This window comes from Cervus elaphus, chromosome 1, assembly GCF_910594005.1.
Source record: "Cervus elaphus chromosome 1, mCerEla1.1, whole genome shotgun sequence".
Taxonomy (NCBI): Eukaryota; Metazoa; Chordata; class Mammalia; order Artiodactyla; family Cervidae; genus Cervus; species Cervus elaphus.
This window is the reverse complement of record NC_057815.1, coordinates 66,178,765-66,199,199: the sequence shown is the minus strand read 5'-3', so window position 1 is coordinate 66,199,199 and position 20,435 is coordinate 66,178,765. Positions and strand designations below refer to the sequence as shown.

Sequence of the window (20,435 nt, the reverse complement as noted above, 5' to 3'; positions counted from 1 at the left end):
AATCTCACTGGGCTGCACCCTTCACTCACTGCCCAGGAAACCCAGCCAAAGCTTTCAGTAGTGAGGCAAGTTGTTTCTTGGGCCTCTGAGCAGCTCTATGACACAATCTATCTGAATCATTGCATTTAATTGCTCATTATGAAGCTGTTTTTCATGACAAAAATACAACCAAGTTACAGAAAGTTTACAAGGAGAGAGTTGTAATTTGTCCCCAAATCCTACAACTTAAGACAACCAGGATACGTTTCCTCTTAGAAGCTGTTACCGCTTGATCTGTCAAGAATTAATTCCAGAGGGCATCTCATTCCTGGACCACTTTCCCCTGGTCCCACTGGCCAAAAACACAAATGCAATACTTCTGCCTCGTCTGTTTCAGAGAGCCCTGGTCTGGAAATACTTCACTGGAATGTTATCCCGAAACAACAGAAAGGAACACCTCTTCCACAGTGTGTGCTGAACAAATACACATGCTTCTTGTCACTCAGTTTCTTCTGTGAACAGCAGGGGAAGCACCTGGTCAAGAGGCCTGTATTCAAGTCCCTGGGCTACCTCACTTAGCTGTAACCTTTGACTCATCGCTTCACCCTTCTGGGCCTTGCTTTTCTCATCTGTAAAGTGGGAAGGAGAACACAGTACCAGCTTCATAAGACCCAGGAGAATCAAGATAAGATAATAAGATAATGCAGAGATAAGCTGAAATATTTTTGACTAGTGAATGTGCATCTATAAAAAGAAAACAGCCTATACCAGACTGTTTCTATGAAATATAAACTGTGTGAAATATGGCATTTCACATATCACAGATGGGTCCACACCTCATGCCACCAGGATTCCTCCAGAGAAGAACTAAGAGTCAGGACCACCTCCACTCAATCACTATTTGTCAAGTCAGCAACTTACTATCCCAGGCCACGTTCTGGTCATGGAGACACAAATGACTCAGTTCCCATTCCTGTCACCAGAGGGCTTATGTCTGGTGGGGGTGACTTGGGAACAGCAGTTTTAAGCCAAGGTGCCTCTCCCAGGACAGGGAGATAACCAGGGGCAGTAGGAGCCCAGGACAAGAGCCTCTGTCACTTCTCCCTCTCAAGCCTCAGGCTGGCAGAGGAGGTGGTACTCATGTCTGTACACCAGCCCGGAAAGAGCCAGGTCCCCATTGGTGAGGCCCAGAGCCATGGAGCAGGAAGAGTCTCACAGGTGGGGAAAATCCACCCACTGTGATTTGCCCACAGTCTCAGAAAGACAACTGGGAATGGAACCTGGAACCTGGAGGCCTCCAGAAGATGGATCAGCACCTCTGCAGAACCTGAGTCCAGTTTTGAGAAGTGAATCAGGAGCCTGGATTCTTATCCCAGCTCTGCTGGTTCCTCTCTGGACCTCAATCCGTATGCACAGCAAGGACAACAGTTTTGAAGGGTTTTTTTAATATTTATTTATTTGGCTGCATTGGGTCTCAGTTGTGGCACTCAGGATCTCTGTAGCATCACTCGGGGTGTTTTGCTGTGGCTCAGATTCCTTTGTGCGGTTCTCAGACTCCAGAGCACATGGGCTCAGTAGTTGCATTGTACGGGCTCAGTTTCTCTGCAGCATGTGGAATCTTAGTTCCCTGACCAAGGATCGAACCTGCGCCTCCTACCTTGCAAAGACCACGGGACCACCAGGGAAGTCCCAAAGGTGACAGCTTGGACTTTAGGGAAGAGACTCAGGCCAGCAACCTCAGAGTAGGTTGAGTAGCGACTGAACACCTGAGTAGTGACTGGAGAACCAAAACCCAGAGCAGTCTTCTGCACAGGGTTCTGGCCCCGCCCACTCTGCTGCCCAGGACTGCAAAGACTAGAGGTGCAGCCTGCCCAGCTGGCACCCCTCCAAGCCAACCCTTCTCCTCACACTTGCCTCATTCCCTGGAATGCCTGGGCCCATCTCTGACGCTCCAGACTTGCTTCTCCAAATAAATTAAGGTATGCACGTGCTTTCTGAGGTGAGGCAAGTGTGTGCTGCCCCATGAAGAAAGGGAGGCTTGAGGGGAATGGAGGGCACTCTGTGCCAGGAGCCGAGTCAGGTCATTTCCTGATGACCGCTTCTGTGTCCTCTAAGCAGTCTCCTGCAGTCCTGGGAGGTGCTTGCCCCAGATGGTGGAACTGGTAACAGCCTCCCAGGATCAAGTTCACCTCCCTCCTGTAGCCCTGCTTGTCCCTCAGTTCAAAGGATACTAACCCTCCAGGCTCACACCTAGGTACCCAGGGCCAGAATGAAGAAGTGAAGATGCGGGGAAGGATTTCAGTAATTTTTATTTTATTTTTGACTGTGCTGGATCTTCGTTGCTACATGTAGGCTTGCTCTGGTTGCAGTAAGAGGAGGCTACTCTCTAGTTGCAGTGGACAGGCGTCTCCTTGCAGTGACTTCTCTTGTTGTGGAACACAGGCTCTAGGTGGGCAGGCTTCAGTAATTTCAGCTCACAGGCTCTAGAGAACAGGCTCCGTAGATGTGGCACATGGGCTTAGTTGCCCTGCGGCATGTGGAGCAGTGATTGAACCTGTGACCCTTTCATTGGCTGGTGGATTCCTAACCACTGGACCACCAGGGAAGTCCAGGGAGCTAGAATTGCCCGTGGAGGCTGTGGGCACACCACTGGAGCATGGCAGGGAATGCCCTATAGCTCTGCTTAATTGGGAGCCCAGATTCTCTGATACTTTGTCTTTAAAAAAAAAAAAAAAAGTCTAAAGACCACAGTTCAGCTGTGCCAGCCGTGGTGACCTCATATCACTTACCCTCTCTGAGCCTTGATTTTTCTCATCTGTAAGATAGCTACATCACAAGGTGGTTGGGAGAACAAGATACTGGATAGAAGGCACAGGGCCTGGCAGCTCAGTGACGGCGGCTGCTGGAAGCATTGCTCTTTCAGCCCCAGGAGCTGGGAGAATGGCCTCAGCAGACCTAGGCAGCTGCTGACTCCTGGTGGCCGCTACAGACTTCGACTGTCAGACTTGCCAAGTCCTCGAGTAAGAGAATTTAGTCACTTAATAAACATCTCCTGAAGCTTTCTCTGTGGCTCTGAGGCCTGATCCCAGAGAGGGCTTTGCTCCCATCCTGGCCTCCTTCAAGAGCTCCCTGACTGAGACAGAGGGAGGCAGACCCAAAGCAGGGAAGCACAGAGACAGAGGAGGCCCCTAGCCGGCCTGGCAGGTGAGGAAAGGCTCTCAGTGAGGGGATCCTGAAGGACCAATTTGAATTAGGGGCTGGGCAGGAAGAACATTCTGGGCAAAGAGAAAACCCTATGTGAGACACACTGCAGAGTGGCAAGGAGGTGAAGATGCAGCTGAGGCCAGCAGGGCCACATCCTGCGGGTAAGGAGTTTCTCTGCAGGCAGTGGAGAACTTCAAAGGGCCGGGTGTGTGACCAACATACATCCTCAGAAAGTCACTCTGGCTGTGGCAAGGAGGGGTCGAAGTTGGAGAGAGAGCAGGTCTAGGAGAAGGTGGCCTGCAGTGGCAGCAGGAATGGAGAGTTAGACACAACAGCCCCAGGCCTTGGTGCCCGAGAAGATGTGGGGTGTGAGGGGAAGAGATGATGCCTGGGAGGCAGCTGGGTGTGTCACCAGAGCCCAGGGGAGAGCTGGACCAAGGGTGGTGAGTGGGCTGGGATCAGCAGAGTGTAGATTTGGGTATCCAGTGTGCCAGGAGCTTTACAAATACTAATACACTGAGTCTTTAAAACAATCTTTGAGGTAGATACTACTGTTGGCCCCTTTTACGGAGGAGGAAACTAAGGCACAAAGACATGAAGGTAACTTGCTCAAAATCATTCAGCTACTAAATAACAGAGCAGAGATTCAAACCCAGACAGTCTAGCTGCAGAGTCCAGGCTCTTAGCTCTCTCCTGCCCATCCTGGAAATGGTTTCCAAAACCTTGGAACTAGCAGCGGGACTCCCCAGGGAGGATTCTGTAAGGTAATAAAAGGAGGCGGCCAGGAGCTCCAGAGTAAAGCTTTTGAATCTCAACTAAGCAGACCCCCAGAGGTCAGCCCCCTTCGACACCTGGTGACCGGCAGCGGCTGTCCTACTGACCCTCCTCCATGCCCTCTTGGGGAAGAAAGTGGAGTGCCCAGGTTCCACCCTACTAAGTCTGCTCCAGAGGCTTGTCATGTGGATTAAATCTGATGCTAAAGTAAATGAAGGCCCAGGCCCAGCCCATGGCTGTCCTCCCTGACACAGACACATGGAAGGTGTTTCCCACCCACTCCAGGGTCTGCCTCTGGGGCACGAACATGGCCCCAGGCTAAAGGCAGGCCTGGTATAGAGTACCTGACATCATTCTGGTTTTTTAGGCTGCTTTCCACAGGGCCCCCTCTAGGCTGTCTCTCTTGCTCCTCCTCTCTCAGAACTCACATGGTCCCTCCTCAGCCTGTCTACCCTGGGTACCTGAAGAGAGGGCCCAAGGACCAGGACTATCTTGGAGCACAGGTGAAATGTCCACAGCTCCAAAAGCCACTGCCCATTGCTGCCTCTGGGCCTTTCTTCCCGCTGTCTCCTGATTAGACCACTCCACCCCAGCTCTGTGTGGAAGGGACAGGAGCCAAGCCTGGGTCTCCTTGTGCCTCCAGCCCAGAGGCTTCTCCATTCCCTGAATGCTGAAGAGAAGCAAGCAGACACCAGTTTAAATGCATTTTTTTTTCCACTCTTGCCAGGAAAGTGAAGAAACATAAAAAAAACAAAATAATACTGTAATCCCCACCCCCCAACCCACACTTTGTTTTTAAACCAACAGGCCAGGTCCAGCCAGGCCTTCTTACTCATTAAACACCCTGAGCCGCCCCCACCCCGCTGCTAGCCCTAGAGTGTCTGGGGCAGTGGGAGACTCCTCCAGCTTCAGGCTTCGGACCCGAGCCTCAGCTCAGGCGGGGGAGTCGTGGCACTAATGCCAGAGCACAACCTTCCTGGCCTGGTCCACGCTCACCACGTGGCTCCCAGAGTAGCACCAGGCCACGGCGTTGACAGCAGCGCTGAGGAGACAGAGAGGCAGGATTCAGGGGCGTCGGGAGCTGGCACTGCCCCTTCTTACTGGACCTGGGCTGTCTCAGGCCCTCTTTGAGCCCATCACCTCACTTGTAAAGTGGGCTCTAAGAGCTGTGGTGGGAGTGGACCCAAGTGCACATGGGAAGGCACTGTGAACTCTGAAGGGCTCTGAGGGGGCAGGGATGGAAGGTATGGGACAAGGGCCAGGGACTCCAGATCCCAAGCATGTCAGGACCTGGGATCAGCTTAGCAGGACTGGCCTCGGGGCTGGGGTGGTGGTCAGTGGCCATGCTCACCTGTGGGGCCCCCGAAGGCTACTCTCTAGTTTCCCAGTGTCTACATCCCAGATGTAAAGGGCTCCGTCCCAGGAGCCTGCCAGCGCATAGCTTCTGTCTGGGCTGCAGGAGCCACAGCAGAGCAAAAGAGAAGAGACCAGAGGTAAGGACACGGACATGGAGACACCCAGACAGACAGGACACACTCAGGCATGGGTGTTCTCACGGACACACCTGAACACGGCTTTGGTCCAGTCAGAACCGCACTTGAAACCATCAGCCCTGAGAATAGACAGGTCAGGATGGAGGGGGCTGCCACTTCCTGCCCTCAGCCCAAAACTTAACAAACTTCCTGTCAAGGGCTTGGGCACTCAGCAGGCCCTGGTCCAGAGGGGCCTCCACGGAGGGCCCCCCGCCAACAGGCCTTTCACAGGAGACAAGGCCCAGCTGCCCCAAAGCCACAGGGCCAGTGGGCACACGGCAGGTACCTGAACACCTGGCGGACGTTGCTGACACGCAGGTCGATGACCTTGAGTGTGTCATCTCGGGAACAACTGAGCAGATGCAGCTGGTCGTGGCTGAGGCTCAGGGAGGTGACCCGGCCCTGCACAGGGATGACCTGGGTGCAGCCGGGCCCCCTGAGGAGCAGGAAAGGAGACGGTGAGGCGCAATCACCCGACGAGGCTGCTCCTGACAGACTAACAGAAGTCCAGAGCCACCCCTCAGGCCCCACGGCTGACAACTAATCTCCCACCACAGCCAGCCCCCCTTCCAGCGGGAACTTACTTGAAGCCAGAGCCCCTGACACCCTTGAGCCACTAAAATAAGTGCTGGGGGGAAAGCAATGAAAGTCTGTCTTTAAATATGTGAAAGGGAGAGCAAAGGGTTTCAAAGGCAATCACTACAGATAAGGAAGAAGAAGCCTGAGGCAGGCTGGCTCTAACTCTGGTTCTTAGCCTTAGCTATTTTTATAAACCATTCAAGCCTGACGCTGGGCTCTCAGGTTCTTTTTGACTAAAAAGTGGTGACTACATGGGAACTGTGGTGCTGGAGAAGACTCTTGAGGGTCCCCTGGACTGCAAAGACATCCAACCAGTCCATCCTAAAGGAGATCAGTCCTGGGTATTCATTGGAAGGACTGATGTTGAAGCTGAAACTCCAATCCTTTGGCCACCTAATGCGAAGAGCTGACTCATTTGAAAAGACCCTGATGCTGGGAAAGATTGAGGGCAGGAGGAGAAGGGGACGACAGAGGGTGAGATGGTTGGATGGCATCACCGACTCGATGGACATGGGTTTGGTGGACTCCGGGAGTTGGTGATGAACAGGGAGGACTGGCATGCTGCGGTTCATGGGATCGCACAGAGTCGGACATGACTGAGCGACTGAACTGAACTGAACATGGGACTCAGTTGGCAAGACCCAGCAGAGTATGGTGGTTGGACCAAGGGTCAATAAGGAGGCATGATTCTCCAGAGGCCGCAAAGCCTTCAAGGGACCAAGCCCAGCACAGAGGCCACCAGAGCCTCACTTCCCCAAGGTACCCTCAGCTTCTCCATGGCCAGAAAAAGGAAGAGAACACAGAAGCCCTGTCCCCACCTCCCCTGCCCCTCAGCCTGCACCTATCACCTGCTGTCCCAGAACCGGATCTTCTGGTCATTGTGACCACTAATGATGACATGGTCCCAACACACCACGTCGTTACAGTAGGAAAGGACATTGATGGTCCTGGAACCTAAACCAAGGAGTAGAAAGAGCCCTGGACTCAGAGAAGGGTTATTATGAGCCAGCCCACTGGACGTGTGGAGAAGCTGAGGCCCAGAAGCCCCAGAGGTACAGTGTCCTCCCAGAACTAGAACCCAGGCCCCTGTTTTCCAGCCCAAAGCCTGAGGTAACCAAGAAACTAGGGAAAGTGTCACCAATGGGGGACAGGAGAGGAGCCTTAAGAGGTTTCATCCCAAACGCCTGTAAGTCTTGGAGCCCCTCCCAAAGATCAGGTTGCAGCTCCCCATGGCCCGGCCTGCGAGGGTCCTGGTGGGTGGGGAAGGGGAGGGCTGGGCCTCACAGTAGGCTCGGCAGAGGTCCCACTCCTTCACTGTCCGGTCCCGGCTCCCGGTCACCGCCTGGTGCCTCGTCAGCTTGAATTTGGCAGCCGTCACCTTGTCTGTGTGTCCAGATAGTGTTTCCTGCACATCCCAGGGAAGTATCAAGGGGTATGGCCAAGATCCCATAACCAACCCCTCCACCCAAGGCATGACCCCTGTCCCCCAGGCTGCCTCCCCAGTCAGACCTCACCTTGGACTCTGCCTCCCCAACCTTCCAGAGCTGGGCAGCCTTATTGTAAGTAGCTGCCAGTAGCTGGGAGCCCTGGGGAGAAGGGAAGGGAAAAGAGAGATCCTGGGCCTGGCCAGAAAGCCGGAGTCAGGCCGCCTCAGCGCTTCCCCTGGCCCAGGTCACCCAGGCAGGCAGAGTAGAATCGAAGCCCAGGAGAAGGATTTATCCAGGCGCCCTCTCAGGACACATGGCTCTAGGATACCCATGATGTTCCCCCGGGTTCCAGAGCCCCACCTGCCCGGTGTGGAGACTCGGGGAGGGACATCCCACGCCACCCAGGTCCTCTCACCGAGGGGTCAAAGTCCACACTGGTGATGCTGCCGCCAGCTCCTTCAAGGGTCTGATTGGCCTTCAGGCGCCCTGGGGGGACCAGGGGAAGGAACAAGCAAAATGAAGTCACTAATCTTGTGAAACAGAGGAGCCTGTACTGTGAGTGGGAAGATGAATCTCTCCCAAGTTAGAGGACAGAATTGCTGGGTCTGTTCTTGGGGGTGGGAAGATACGGGTTGGGGGAGTCTAGCTAGAGGTTGCACCTTCCTGAACTGCCAGCAGGGGGCTGCAGGTCATCTCACAGATGTCTGGAGAGGACTAGAGAGAAGAGACTGTCCCCAGGTCACACAGCAAGCCAGGCCAGACAGCTGGGGACTTGCCTCCTCCAGGAAGCCTCTAGGAGCCAGCTTTCATTCCCCAGTGCACCCTGATCTGCAGAACACAGAGCAGACAGCTAACACTTGTCTCATAACTGAGTTCTGAGAGCTTAGTGATGCTAGGTAGCCTGGTGGACCCAAGAGACCTGCTCAAGGGTCTGTTCCTGTAGAATGTCCTGACATGGTATCCTCACCACCCCAACAGGGACCATCTGAGCTGAGCCCTGCCCACCATGCAGGCCTCGACTCCAGGAGGTAAGAGGCTCTGCCCTTCTTAGGAGCAGTGAGCCCAGAACTCTTGCCAAGGGGTCATCTGGCCACTGCCCACAAGGATGACCAGGTGAGGAGACACAAAGAGACCCAACACCTTTCCCACCAAGGAGCAAGCTGACGGTGAGGTCTGGAGAGAAAGGACTGAGCTTGCCTGTGGGCAGCGACCCTCACCTCCCACAACATTCCAGAGGAGGATGAGGCGGTCAGCCCCTCCGGTGGCCAGGAGGCTGCTGTTGGGGCCAAAACGAACAGCACTGACCTCGGAGAGGTGGGCATCCTGTGGGGAAAAGGGGAGGTCAGTGCTCCTGGTCCTCGCCACACACGCCTCTTTGTGCACACTCACAGTCAGCTCTCTGTGACGCATCCTTGCACACATGGGGTCTCTCTCTGAACTCTGAGTTTCAAACTTGGCCCTACAGGGGCTCATCACCTCTGACTGGACCCTGGTAGCAGCCTCCTCCCATGTTCTAAGTACTCCCCTACCTGGCCTCCTGGCCTCCTGTCTCTCCCTCTCATTATAAAATGCCGAAGGGCTCCCAGCACAAGCTGTGGGAGGAAAACTCCTGCTCCCACTGAGGGGCCCATCCTTGCTTCCCCGGCCTCCTGAGACCACTCCTGGGAACTGCACTCCCATACTGTACCCCGTGCACTTGGCCCAGCTCCTCCTTACCAGCACATCCTGAGCTTGGGTGGGAAGTCGGGCGGTCACACACACGGGGATGCTCTGGTATCGCTGCTCGGGGGCTCCCCCGATTGAGTGGCCTCTTCTCTTCTTGAAACTGGGGGTGGGGGTCAGGAGGGCATTCAGCAAGGCCTTCTGAGAGGGAGAAGGCCCTTCAAGCTCTCCTGAAGCAGCAGGAACAGGAAGCTGACACAGAAGGCGGCAGAACATGGCCAGCGGCACCGAGACAAGCACAGAGGCAGGGCGGGGCGGGGTTGGTGGATCCTGAGAAACCACGGAGCACTGTGACCCTGAATGAAGCCCTGACATTTCTGAGCCTCTGTTTCCCAAATGAGTGGTAGTTCCTGTCTGGCCTCACCTTGGAGCCCTTGGTCCCCTGTGAAGACCCTGGATGAAGGACAGAGCCCAGAAGACGGCCAGGCAGGAGCTAGGAATGAGGCCATGCACCCAGCTCCTGCCTCTGGGACTCAGCAGAGACTCACACACAAAGTGCTGGGCAGAGTATGGAAAGACAGACCAGGACTCATACACAGCCCAGGTCTGGGCTCCAGGAGTCTGACACAGGCATCCAAGGCGCCCAACACCTTCACACACACGGTGCTGCACACACACTTACTCCAGAAGCCCCTTCACTACATCCACACAGCGGGACACCGTCAGGAAGGTGGCAGAGGCTGACCTGGGGCAGAACCAAGAGAGATGTTTAAGGGACTGGCCGGTGGGTGTGTGGACTGCAGTTATTCATCCCTACACTCTTGAGCCAGAACAAGAACTTACTCCTCCAATGCCAGGAGAGCACGGTGACCTGGAGCAGTCCCAAGAAGGTGGAGGAAGGCAGGGATTTGGAATGAAGTCTCCCAGTTTCACCATGATAGGTAAAAACTGCCTCACCACCTAGGTGCCCCCCAACAAAAGTCCATGGGAGGCTGAGATAGGACCTGTGGGGTAGGATGGAGGTGCCCCCAAGCTGAGATAGCACAAGGCTGGGGACAGGGGCGTGGGGAAACCTAGATCCCAGAAATACCCAGGAAAGCATGTGTCCTGAGAGGACCTGGCCCACCAGGGCTGCCAAGGCTTTGGGGACCAGCATCTCATGCCCCTCCCCAGGGTTCCTTCACCACCCTGAGGCCTGGACACCAGCAACCTGCAAGAAAGGGCTGGAGGAGGAGGGCAGTTTCAATGCCAGGCAAATCAAGATAGATGGGGGAGATGGAAGGAGGGGCACCCAAGAACTGAAGCCTCAATCAGGTCCCACCCATGTGAGTTCACATCTACACATGCTTCACATGCATTCAGGTACGCTCACCCAAGTCTGTATACATACATGCTCTGATGTCCCCATGTATGTATACACATGCTTGTGACCGCTGAGCCTTGGACCTTGCCCACAGGTTCCCTCCTGTCACCCTCTTTCACCAACCTGCCATCCCACCCCCAGAGCTCTGGTTTTAGGAAGGAGGAAAAAGGAGTGAGGACAAAGGCTGGAGTCCCTGGCGTGGCACTGACCCCAAGGGGCTCCAGGTACTGAAGTTTCGGCTGCCCTGGGGTCCAAGTGTACCCCTGTCTCTGCTCAAACCCCTCTCAACCCAAAGGCTGGCCCAAGATCCTTTAGGAAGACTGCAGGGGGCCAGCTCAGAGCGCTGGGACAGTTCTCACCTGAAGGGCCGCTTCCATTTCTCACCAGCCTCACTTTCCAGGGACCCTGGCTTAGCAGCCAGGACCAGAGTTTCTGCTTCCTCTCTGACCCCATCGCCTAGTGTGTCTGGGCTCCTGAGAGAGAGAATGAAGCTTAGGACGGCTAAGGGACCAGGCCAGCCTCTCCGTTCCCCTGCGCCCTACTCGGAGAGGACGGGCATCCCCAGAGACGAGGGGCAGTGCGGGAGCACGTGTGGTGGCTCGCAGATGCTGGCTCCTAGGACCACCTGTGTCCGCAAGTGTCCTGGGCTCAGTCTACCTGGGGGCTTCGGCACCATGACTGTGCACACTTGTGGTCAGGTGCACAGATGGCCGCAGGCAGGTGGGGGCGGGGTAGAACAGTAGCGGCCCCGGGACAGGGCATTGCAGAGCCCCCGGCGGAGGCTCGGCAGACAGGTCCCCAGCGCGTCCTCATTCTTACTCGCTTATGCTCACTGTCCGCTTGGCTGCCTTCTTCAATTCCTGGGACACCCGCGCTTGCTTGGCCCTGGGATAGAAAAGCCTCCAGAGTCGAGTGGTTCCCGTGTCGGGACTCGGGACAGGGGGGTCGGGCCCCTCCCCCACCAGGCCAGTTCGCCTCCCAGACTGACCCTCGGGGCGCTCTCACCTTTCCCGGCGCTCGTTGCGCAGGTTGCGCTCGGCGGCGGCGCGCGCCTTGCGCTGCACCAGCCACTCCAGCAGGTCGCGCGCCTCCTCCTCGAGCTTGCGCAGAGCCGCCTCCTGGTGCCCGACGCGCGCGCGCAGCGCCTCGTAAGCCGCCCGCTGCTCCTCGTTCAGCGCGCGCTGCGCGTGCACCTGTCCGGCCTCCTTCGCCCGAGCCTCCTCCAGCTGCTCCACGCGGGCCTTCAGAGCTGCCAGCCTAGAGGACCGGGAGGACCTCCGTCACCACCCTGGGGGAACCGGCCTGAAAGCTGAGACAGACTTGCCCCTGGCCACAAGGCCAGCGCGGAGGCTAAGCCACGTCTCCCTCGAAGTCCTACAGCTCCCGGCCTCTGCGACCAGCCACAGGCCTAGGGGGCGTTACGCTGTCGGGCTCTTCTGGAGACCCGCGGGGTGACCCGGTGCCCCCAACCCCGGCAGTGATGGCCCGGAGCCTCACCTGCTCTGCCGCTCCTCCAGCTGCGACTCCAAAATGCCCAGGGTCGCTCTCTTCTCCACCACCTGGTAGGCCATCTGCAGCGGCGGAGGCGCGGGACAGGTAGGCATGGGCTCCTCTGGGCAGAGCCTCCAGCCCCTCCGGCGGGAGAGGCTGGTAGGACGGGGTCTGCCTCTCTTCCCAGCCGCCGCCTAGCTCAGCAGAAAGTTGAGAAGCAAACAGCTAAGGCATCAAGCACAGGAATACCCTGCTGTTTCAGGGATCCGCGGAAGGGCCTTCGGCTCTGGAGACTAACACCTGAGTTTCACTCCTTGCAGCGCCACTTTTCTCTGTGACCCGCGGTAGTGATTTAACCGCTCTGAACCTGTCCAACGTGAAAGCAGTGCTTACCTCGTAGGGTAACACTGAATTACTATAAGGAATAGTATTTCAAATAATGGTGACTGGTTATACAGCACTTAATGGGTGCTGGGTCTTGTTCTGAGCACTCTACAGTACCAATTCTTTTATAATCTGGTAGTTACTGCCATTCTCCCCAGTTTACAGATGAGGACATTGACACTTCTCTAGTTAAGTGTCTTGCCCAAAGTCATACAGCTAAGTGGCTGAACTGATATCTGAACCCAGACCACCTAGCATGCTCCAAGTAAAGGGCTGCAAGTGTTCAAGGGATGTGTGTTCTGTTCCCCGCCTCTCCAAGCCCTGGATTACCAAGCATAAGTCCCAGAGAGCAACAAGATGCTCTGAGCAGAGGCACACAGGCTAAGAATTGGAATAGACTGTGGGAGCACAGGGCCCAGACTGAATACTGGAGCTGCCCCCCAGCCCCAGAGTCAGGGGAGGGTCATCTTATTAGTCGCCCGCCTTACTGAACAGTCCATCGAAGAGCCAAGACCTGGGGAAACCACAGAGCTGAAGGGTCAGTGGGAGAGACAGATGCTTAGAGAAGCATTTTCCAGCACCGTGGCAAGAGGAACATGAAAGCACGAAAGCTGGGGGTTCTTGCTGCTAACCTGTCCCTGTGTTCTTCCTCATGTGGGCCTGGTGAGAGAAGAGCTGAGGAGCAAGGTTGGTGTCTACCTGCACTCTGTAAGTGGGCTGAGGTAGGCGCCTTGCACATTCAAGGTCTATAACTGGCCCAGTTTTGGGTTTGTTTTTTTTTTTTAATATTTATTTAGATGTGCCAGGTCTTAGCTGCAGCACATGAGATCTCAGTTGTGGCATATAGGATCTAGTTCCCTGACCAAGAATCGAACCTGCACCCCCTGCTTTAGGAGGCATGGAGTCTTAGCCACTGCACCACCAGGAAAGTCCCTGGCCCAGTTTATAACATTTATAATTCCTTCCACCATTAAACAATCTGACCATCACTTCTGTTTCCTCACCTATCATATACTTTCATTGATGTTTTGGGATTCAGTATTTTTTGATGCTTTTCAAAATCCAAATAATAGAGGTGGAAAACAGGTTAGTGGTTAGGAGTTAGGGAAGGTCTGAGGAGAGGGCTGAGTTGTGACTAAAACGGGGTGGTCACGAACTCGTGCTGTATCTTGATGGGCACACAAATCTACACAGGTGGCACAATGACAAAGAACTATATACACTTCATACTAACATCTGTTCCCTGATTGTGTGTACTACAGTCAGGCATAAGCTGTAACCAAGGGGAGGTACTGGGTAAATGGCTGCACAGGACCTCTCCGCTGTCTTTGCAATTTCCGGTGGATCTAAAATTATTTCAATAAAAAGTTAAAACGATAATGCATGCTTGTTTTGATATGTGAAACAGTACTGAGAATTAAAGAAAAAATCTCTCCTTGTCTCTTGGCATATCCAATGGGAACTGACTGGTTTGTGTCTGAGGATGTCATGAGGAGGGAGTGCTGAGGACAAAGCGTGCCTGGAAGTATCCCAGACAAAGGGAACCAGGAGCTCAGGGACAAGAGAGTGGCAGGAAATGAAACCTGAGGCTGGAGAACTCAACTGGGGAGCCAGGCTAAGCTTTGGAAAATATACACCAAACTGATAATGGGGAGAGTGGTGAAAGGGGCTTTTACTTTTTTACTCTATGGGCTTCCGTTCTCTTGAAATGTTCACAACAAGCATGCATTTGTGTATTACTTGTCTTTTTTAATAGAGATCATTTTTTATTATTAAAAATATATCACTCTGAGTGCTGAATGGAGAATGGAGGGGGTTCCAAAAGAGGAGTTATCCAGAGAGTAATAGGAATAACTTGTACTAGGTCAGACAGGGTACAGGAAGTGGAAGTTGATGGATTTGGAGGCAGGATCAATGAGCTGGTGACTAGCTCAGGATGGATGGAAGGTTGCAAGGGGGCAGAGGTGACCTGGGTTTCCCAACTGATAACTACCAATGGAGGCGGGAATGATCTACCTCGTTTTCTTAAGTATCCTTTAAAAAAAAAAAAAAAACTATTTATTTAGGTGTGCCAGGTCTTTGTTGTGGCATGTGGGATCTAATTCCCTGACCAGGGATCAAACCCAGGCCCCTTGCATTGGGAGTGTGGAGTTTTAGCCACTGGACCACCAGGGAAGTCCCATTGTTGTTCAGTCACTAAGTCATGTCTGACTCTTTGTGACCCCATGAACTGCAGCATGCCAGGCTTCCTGTACTTCACTATCTCCCTAGTTTGCTCAAAGTCATGTCCACTGAGTCAGTGATGCCATGCAACCATCTCATCCTCTGTCTCCCCCTTCTTCTCTTGCCCTCAATCTTTCCCAGTATCAGGGTCTTTTCCAGTGAGTTGGCTCTTCGCATCAGGTGGCCAAAGTATCTACCTCATTTATCACCTAGTCTGTAAATATTCATCAGCATTACTGTGGAGACAGGCACCAGAGATATAATGGAGGCAAAGCAAAGACATCTCAATCCTTGGGGTACTCACAGCCCAGAAGGGAGTTCAGATGTTTGAGAATCACCTCTCAAATGTGCTTGCAACTACAGTAGGGACTCTGAGGGAGAGGCTCTCCCTGGGTTCATAGTCCCAGCTGGACATTAGTTGAGCAAGTGACCTGGCAATCCTTCAAGCTAGGCTTCAGCAGTATGTGAACCGAGAACTTCCAGATGTACAAGCTTGGTTTAGAAAAGACGGAGGAACCAGAGATCAAATTGCCAACATTCACTGGATCATAGAGAAAGCAAGGAAATTCCATAAAGACATCGATCTCTGCTTCATTGACTACCCTAAAGCCTTTGATTGTATGGATCACAACAAACTGTGGAAAATTCTTAAAGAGATGGGAATACCAGACCACCTTACCTGCCTTCTGAGAAAACCTGTATGTGGGTCTAGAAGCAACAGTTAGAACCGGATATGACAAAATGGACTGGTTCAAAATTGAGAAAGAGGTATGTGAAGACTATATATTGTCACCCTGCTTATTTAACTTTTATGCAGAGTACATCAGGCCGGGCTCAATGAAGCACAAGTTGGAATCACAAGATTGCCAGAAGAAATATCAACAACTTGAGATATGCAGATGATACCACCCTAAAGGCAGAAAGTGAAGAGGAACTAAAGAGCCTCTTGATGAAGGTGAAAGAGGAAAGTGAGAAGGCTGGCTTAAAACTCAACATTCAAAAAATGAAGATCATGGCATCTGGTCCCATCACTTCATGGGGAAACAATGGAAACAATGACAGATTTTATTTTCTTGGGCTCCAAAATCACTGCAGATGGTGACTGCAGCCATGAAATTAAAAGATGCTTGCTTGTTGGAAGGAAAGCTATGACAAAACCTAGACAGTGTATTAAAAAGCAGAGACATCTGTTGATGTATGGCAGAAACTAACACAATATTGTAAAGCAATTATCCATCAATTAAAAATAAATATTTTTTTTAGAAAGTAAAAAAAAAAAAATGCAGAGACATCGCTTTGCCAATGAAGGTCCATATAGGCAAATATATGGTTTTTCTAGTAGTCATGTATATGGATGTAAAATTTGGACCATAAAGAAGACTGGGCACCAAAGAATTGATGCTTTTGAATTGTGGTGTTGGAGAAGACTCTTGAGAGTCCCTTGGACTGCAAGGAGATCAAACCAGTCGATCCAAAGGAAAAAATACCCTAAATATTCATTGGAAGGACTGATGCTGAAGCTGACACTCCAATACTTCGGTCACCTGATTCGAAGAGCTGACTCATTGGAAAAGTCCCTGATGCTGGGAAAGACTGAGGGCAGGAGGAGAAGAGGAAGACAGATGAGATGGTTGGATAGTATCAATAACTCAATGGACCTGAGTTTGAGCAAACGCTGGGAGATAGCGAAGGACAGGGAAGCCTGGTATGCTGCAGTCCATGGGGTTACAAAGAGTTGGACACAACTTAGTGACTGAACAACAATATCTAGGTAGGTATTTAATTGCTCCTTGGTGGCTCAGAGGTTAAAGCATCTGCCTGCAATGTGGGAGACCTGGGTTCGATCCCTGAGTCGGAAAGATCCCCTGGAGAAGGAAATGGCAACCCACTCCAGTATTCTTGTCTGGAGAATCCCATGGACAGAGGAGCCTGGTGGGCTACTGTCCATGGGGTCACAAAGAGTTGGACACGACTGAACGACTTCACTTCACTTCACTTCAGCCTCCTCCAGTGGACTAGAAGCTTCATGGGGCCAGGTCTTGTTTACTGCTGCACTGCCTGTGCCTTGAATATAGTACTTGTCAATAAATATTTGTTGACAGAATGAATGGAGATCACAGAAAGCAGATTCATGTAGGCGAGAGTTCAGATCCTGGCTCTACCTCTCAAAGCCTCTGCTTCCTCTGAAACCATAAAGTAAAGGATTAGCTGAAATAACGCTTAACCCAGTATCATCAATGTGGTGTTGACCATATTATTACAGGGGCGACAATGAGTCTGATTTTAGATATGAAGTCCAAAAAGCAGCTGAGAAAGAGTCTGGAGCTCCTAGGAGAAGTCTGAGCTAGAGATGGATCTGGGAGTTAGCAAACACAGAAAGTCCATGGGAGTCAGTGAACCCACCCAAGTTCTAAAGAACACCCACATCTACAGGGAGGGGGATAAAGAGGAGGGAAACTAGCCAGAAAAGGAAGTTCAGAAGTAACAGAAGCCAAGAGACACCATGGCAGCAGGAGAGGTGGGGTGGGGGGGCGGGGGGTCAGTCTCAGGTAGAGGTAGCACACCCTGCCATGGAGGTGAACCACCTTAATTTTAGTCTGCAAATGTGTATTGAGCGTCAGTTGGTGCTGGGCCCCAGGGTTTGCAGGGCAAGTGATGAGCAGAGCAGGCTGAACCATCCAAGGGGAACAGAGGCTGCCTATTTCCTGCACACCTCACACCCGGAGCTCTCACCTCACTTCCTCCAGCTGCTATTGGAGCCCACTTCATCCTGGGCTGCCAGGGCCAAGCTCCAGAGCACTCTGAGCCCTGTCTGGCCTCAAGGCATTGGACTTGGGGAATCTCCCTCACTTTGCTGGCTCCCTTGGACCACATCTCCCAGCCTCAAAGTTCTGGATCCTGGGCCCACCCCATTCTCTCTTAGACCCCTGCCCCTCCTACCTCTCCACACACCAGCCGGAGCCCCTCCGCCTCCTCTTGCCACTTCACCCTCAGAGCTGCTGGTGATAGGCCTTGGTCTGACTCCTTCTCCCTGCCAACCAATCAGAGTGGTGTTCATGTTCCCACCATTCACCCAGAGGATGCACATGAAAAGTCTGAAGTCAGAGCTAGGCATTTTCTCCTGAGGACGGTGGGAGCCTGAAAGTCAGCAGAGGAAAGATCAAATCTCCAGGAACTGGAGCTGCCCATGACTCCTCTGCTCTGGGCTTGCCCCAGAGTTCCCCTGCCAGGACCCCTCTGAAGAAGCATCTCCCAACTCTGAGCCCCAACCCATCCCTAGTTCTCATTTTCACTCCTTCTTTGGCATAGGTGGCATCATGTACTTTCTGTAGGCATCAGGTGAGAAGCAGGCAAACAAAAAGACAGATGTGCGGAGGGGCTGGGGCGGAGGAGGTGGGATAAAGGCCAAGAGATGAACTGAGAGGGACATTCTAAGCAGCTGGCCTGGGGGAAGGCTCAAGAGCCTGCCTCCCCCTCCCCTGGATAGCAGCCAAGGGCCAATGAGGTGCCAGGGAGAGAATGAACCCAGCAGAGGCAGTGGGGGCAGGGCCTGGGCACAGGAAGCCCATTGTGACCACAGACACAAACACTCACCAGGGACCCTGGTGGACAGCAGGAGTGACATCGTCTGGCTCTGGCTGCAGCTTCTCTGAGAATCGGGCCAGCAGTTCAGCTTTCTCCAGGAGGCGGTTATCTAGGGGTGCAAAAGGGTGAGCCTGGAGCAGAGATGGACACTTTCCAGCAGACCCCAGGCAGACAAGTTACCTCTCTGGCTGGGAGGGCTGCAGGAGTCCAGAGATGCAGAAGGGGGAGCCACTGGCAGGCTGGGTTCTGCCTTGCCTGCAGGGGGTTAGTGTAGCTTCATCAGAACCTCCAGCCCTTGCACAGCCTCCTAAGAGCATAGCCCCCCAGCCTTCCCAGAAGACCTGCTCTCCCAGCGACAGAGAAGGACAACAATTAGGGGAAAGGAGATAGCTGGCCAATGCCTGCTGAGGGAAGGAAGAGGCAAGGGATTGATTCAACCTCCCCCAAGGCAGGGCCTGGCCCAACAGTGATGAAACAAACTAAGCTCCACTAGCCTGTGGCCTTTGGCAAGATGCTTCCCTTCCAGGAGCTCTAACTTTCTGTATCAGTACTGAAAAACAGTCCTGACTTCCCCTGGGTTGTTGTAAGTTTCCCCTCAGGCCAGAACAGAAAGTTCTTCAGTTTGGTAGTTTCTGTTACAGACCCTGGAATACAACCCCTCCACCCCATCCCTGGCCATTTCCTCTTTTCTCACCAGTTTCAGGGTGGGGTAGAGGTGAGGCCCAGGCCTGACTCCTCAGCCCCTTTCCCTCTCCCTGTACCCTACCGGTCACCTAGGTCAATCACCTAGGTTGCTGGCCTTGTTCTCACACAAAACCCCACCCAAGCCCCAGGGCATTGTTCTGGCCCCCCTAGCAAATCTAAACAGGATGTCATTTTGCCCACTTTATGAGTGAGAAATCCGAGGCTTAGGGCTAAGATTTGTCCAAGACCACAAAGAAGACTGGACCTGCATTGTCTCTGAGTTCAGCCCTCCAGGATCACTCCACTCCCACAGATTTGCAGCTTCCAGGGAGTGGGTGGGAGTGACTCCTCTCTCACATTGGAGGGTTCCATTGTCCATCAGAGCAGCGGAGAAGTGAGGCTGCCTACAGGTAGAGGGCTGGCCTCACATCTCCAAACAGAGAGGACCAACAGCTTGGAAGGTTGCAAAGAAGTGTCCCAGGACAAGAGCAATAAGTTCAGTTGTGGGGCTGGGAGAGATGGTTAAGCAGCAGCCAAGATTAGGACCAGTGTTGGAGTTGGAGGGACTGTGGTTAGACTTTGAACCTCAGACATACAATCTCAGATAACCAGAGGTGCACACACAGATGCACACCTGCTCATCCTGGCTTGAACTGCCACACCTCTTCCTGACCAGCTCCCCAGAAACAACTCTCAGAACCTGACTTCCCCAAACTCAGCCACCTCCCTCCCCAGCCTGGAGCCCCTGCTTCCCCCTCAGGCTGAGGTTGGTTGGGCACAGAAATGCTCCAAAAACCTGAACCAGGATCACCTGTCTGTTGCGAAGCCTCAGACTCTTGAGCTCCCTCTCTAGAGATTCAGAGTTTAGAAGTAGCTGTTCTGGCCAGTCCCGAGATCTTTCTCTGTGCTTATGGGAACCAAATGGACTGATCAGAGTGATCAGGTCCTGGGGACTTCCCAGGAAGGGGAAGACTTAAGAGACCCTAAAAATCCAACACTCGCTTATGAACCCGTGCATAGGAAGCCCAGCCCGTCCCAGGCTCTGAGGGGCGAGGAAGAGCGGGAGAACCAGGAGGGAGCTCGGTCCAGGAGGGGCGTTCTCCACAGAGCCTGGATCGGAAAAGGTAGGAACGCTGGCTAGTCGGAGATGGGGAGTAACAGACAGCGGGGCCAGAAGGCCCCAGGCTTCGGAGGCGAAAAGGCATCGGTGCACTTGAGTCACAACCGGAAGAACCAGCCAAACCCTCTCCCCGGGCCGGAGCCCCATCCCCTCGACGGTCCCCGGGCGCAGTGCACTCACAGGCCGGCACCAGCTCCAGGAATAGGGCCTTTTGCGTTCGATCCCGCTGTCGAAGCTGCCGCACGATATGGCGCTTCCAGCGGGCGGCGGGGGCGCCGGGGTCGCCGGGCCCCTCCATGGCCGCCCTCTCCGACCAGCACCGCGCGCGGTTCCAGTCAAGGGAGGCGCGGCCGGGCAGGGGCGGGGCTCCGCGGGGACTCCGTGACGTCAGGGGGCGGGCCGCGGCGGGGAATCCCCGGATTGTACCA

At 53.7% G+C, this 20,435-nt stretch overlaps 1 protein-coding gene across 3 annotated transcripts; it reads right to left on the bottom strand.

The window, feature by feature from the left end:
- Positions 1-4,740: 4,740 nt before the first annotated feature.
- ATG16L2 (autophagy related 16 like 2) lies at positions 4,741-20,431 on the bottom strand. Of its 3 annotated transcripts, XM_043906624.1 has the most exons (18): positions 20,188-20,431; positions 18,213-18,312; positions 17,559-17,649; positions 12,018-12,091; positions 11,526-11,777; positions 11,340-11,405; positions 10,880-10,993; positions 9,840-9,902; positions 9,212-9,320; positions 8,713-8,818; positions 7,911-7,981; positions 7,583-7,654; positions 7,353-7,473; positions 6,917-7,022; positions 5,776-5,925; positions 5,522-5,569; positions 5,309-5,410; positions 4,741-4,999 (listed from the first exon to the last, which is right to left on the bottom strand). In XM_043906624.1, the coding sequence occupies exons 1-18, from the start codon at positions 20,303-20,305 to the stop codon at positions 4,912-4,914; spliced, it is 1,851 nt and encodes a 616-aa protein (XP_043762559.1). In that variant the 5' UTR covers positions 20,306-20,431; the 3' UTR covers positions 4,741-4,911. The 3 variants fall into 3 exon arrangements, with proteins under 3 accessions (XP_043762559.1, XP_043762568.1, XP_043762576.1); XM_043906633.1 differs by lacking the exon at positions 9,840-9,902 and having other exon boundaries at positions 20,188-20,366; XM_043906641.1 differs by lacking the exon at positions 17,559-17,649 and having other exon boundaries at positions 20,188-20,203.
- Positions 20,432-20,435: the final 4 nt, after the last annotated feature.

What these genes read in the sequence shown, in the direction of transcription:
- ATG16L2 (XM_043906624.1), bottom strand. Translation starts at nt 20,305, where the DNA reads ATGGAGGGGCCCGGCGACCCCGGCGCCCCCGCCGCCCGCTGGAAGCGC. An exon ending in CGCAACGAGCGCCGGGAAAG is followed by an intron (nt 11,406 to 11,525) that starts GTGAGAGCGCCC and finishes TTTCTATCCCAG; the next exon opens with GGCCAAGCAAGCGCGGGTGT. An exon ending in ATCCGGTTCTGGGACAGCAG is followed by an intron (nt 5,926 to 6,916) that starts GTGATAGGTGCA and finishes CCTGCTCCTCAG; the next exon opens with GGGGCCCGGCTGCACCCAGG.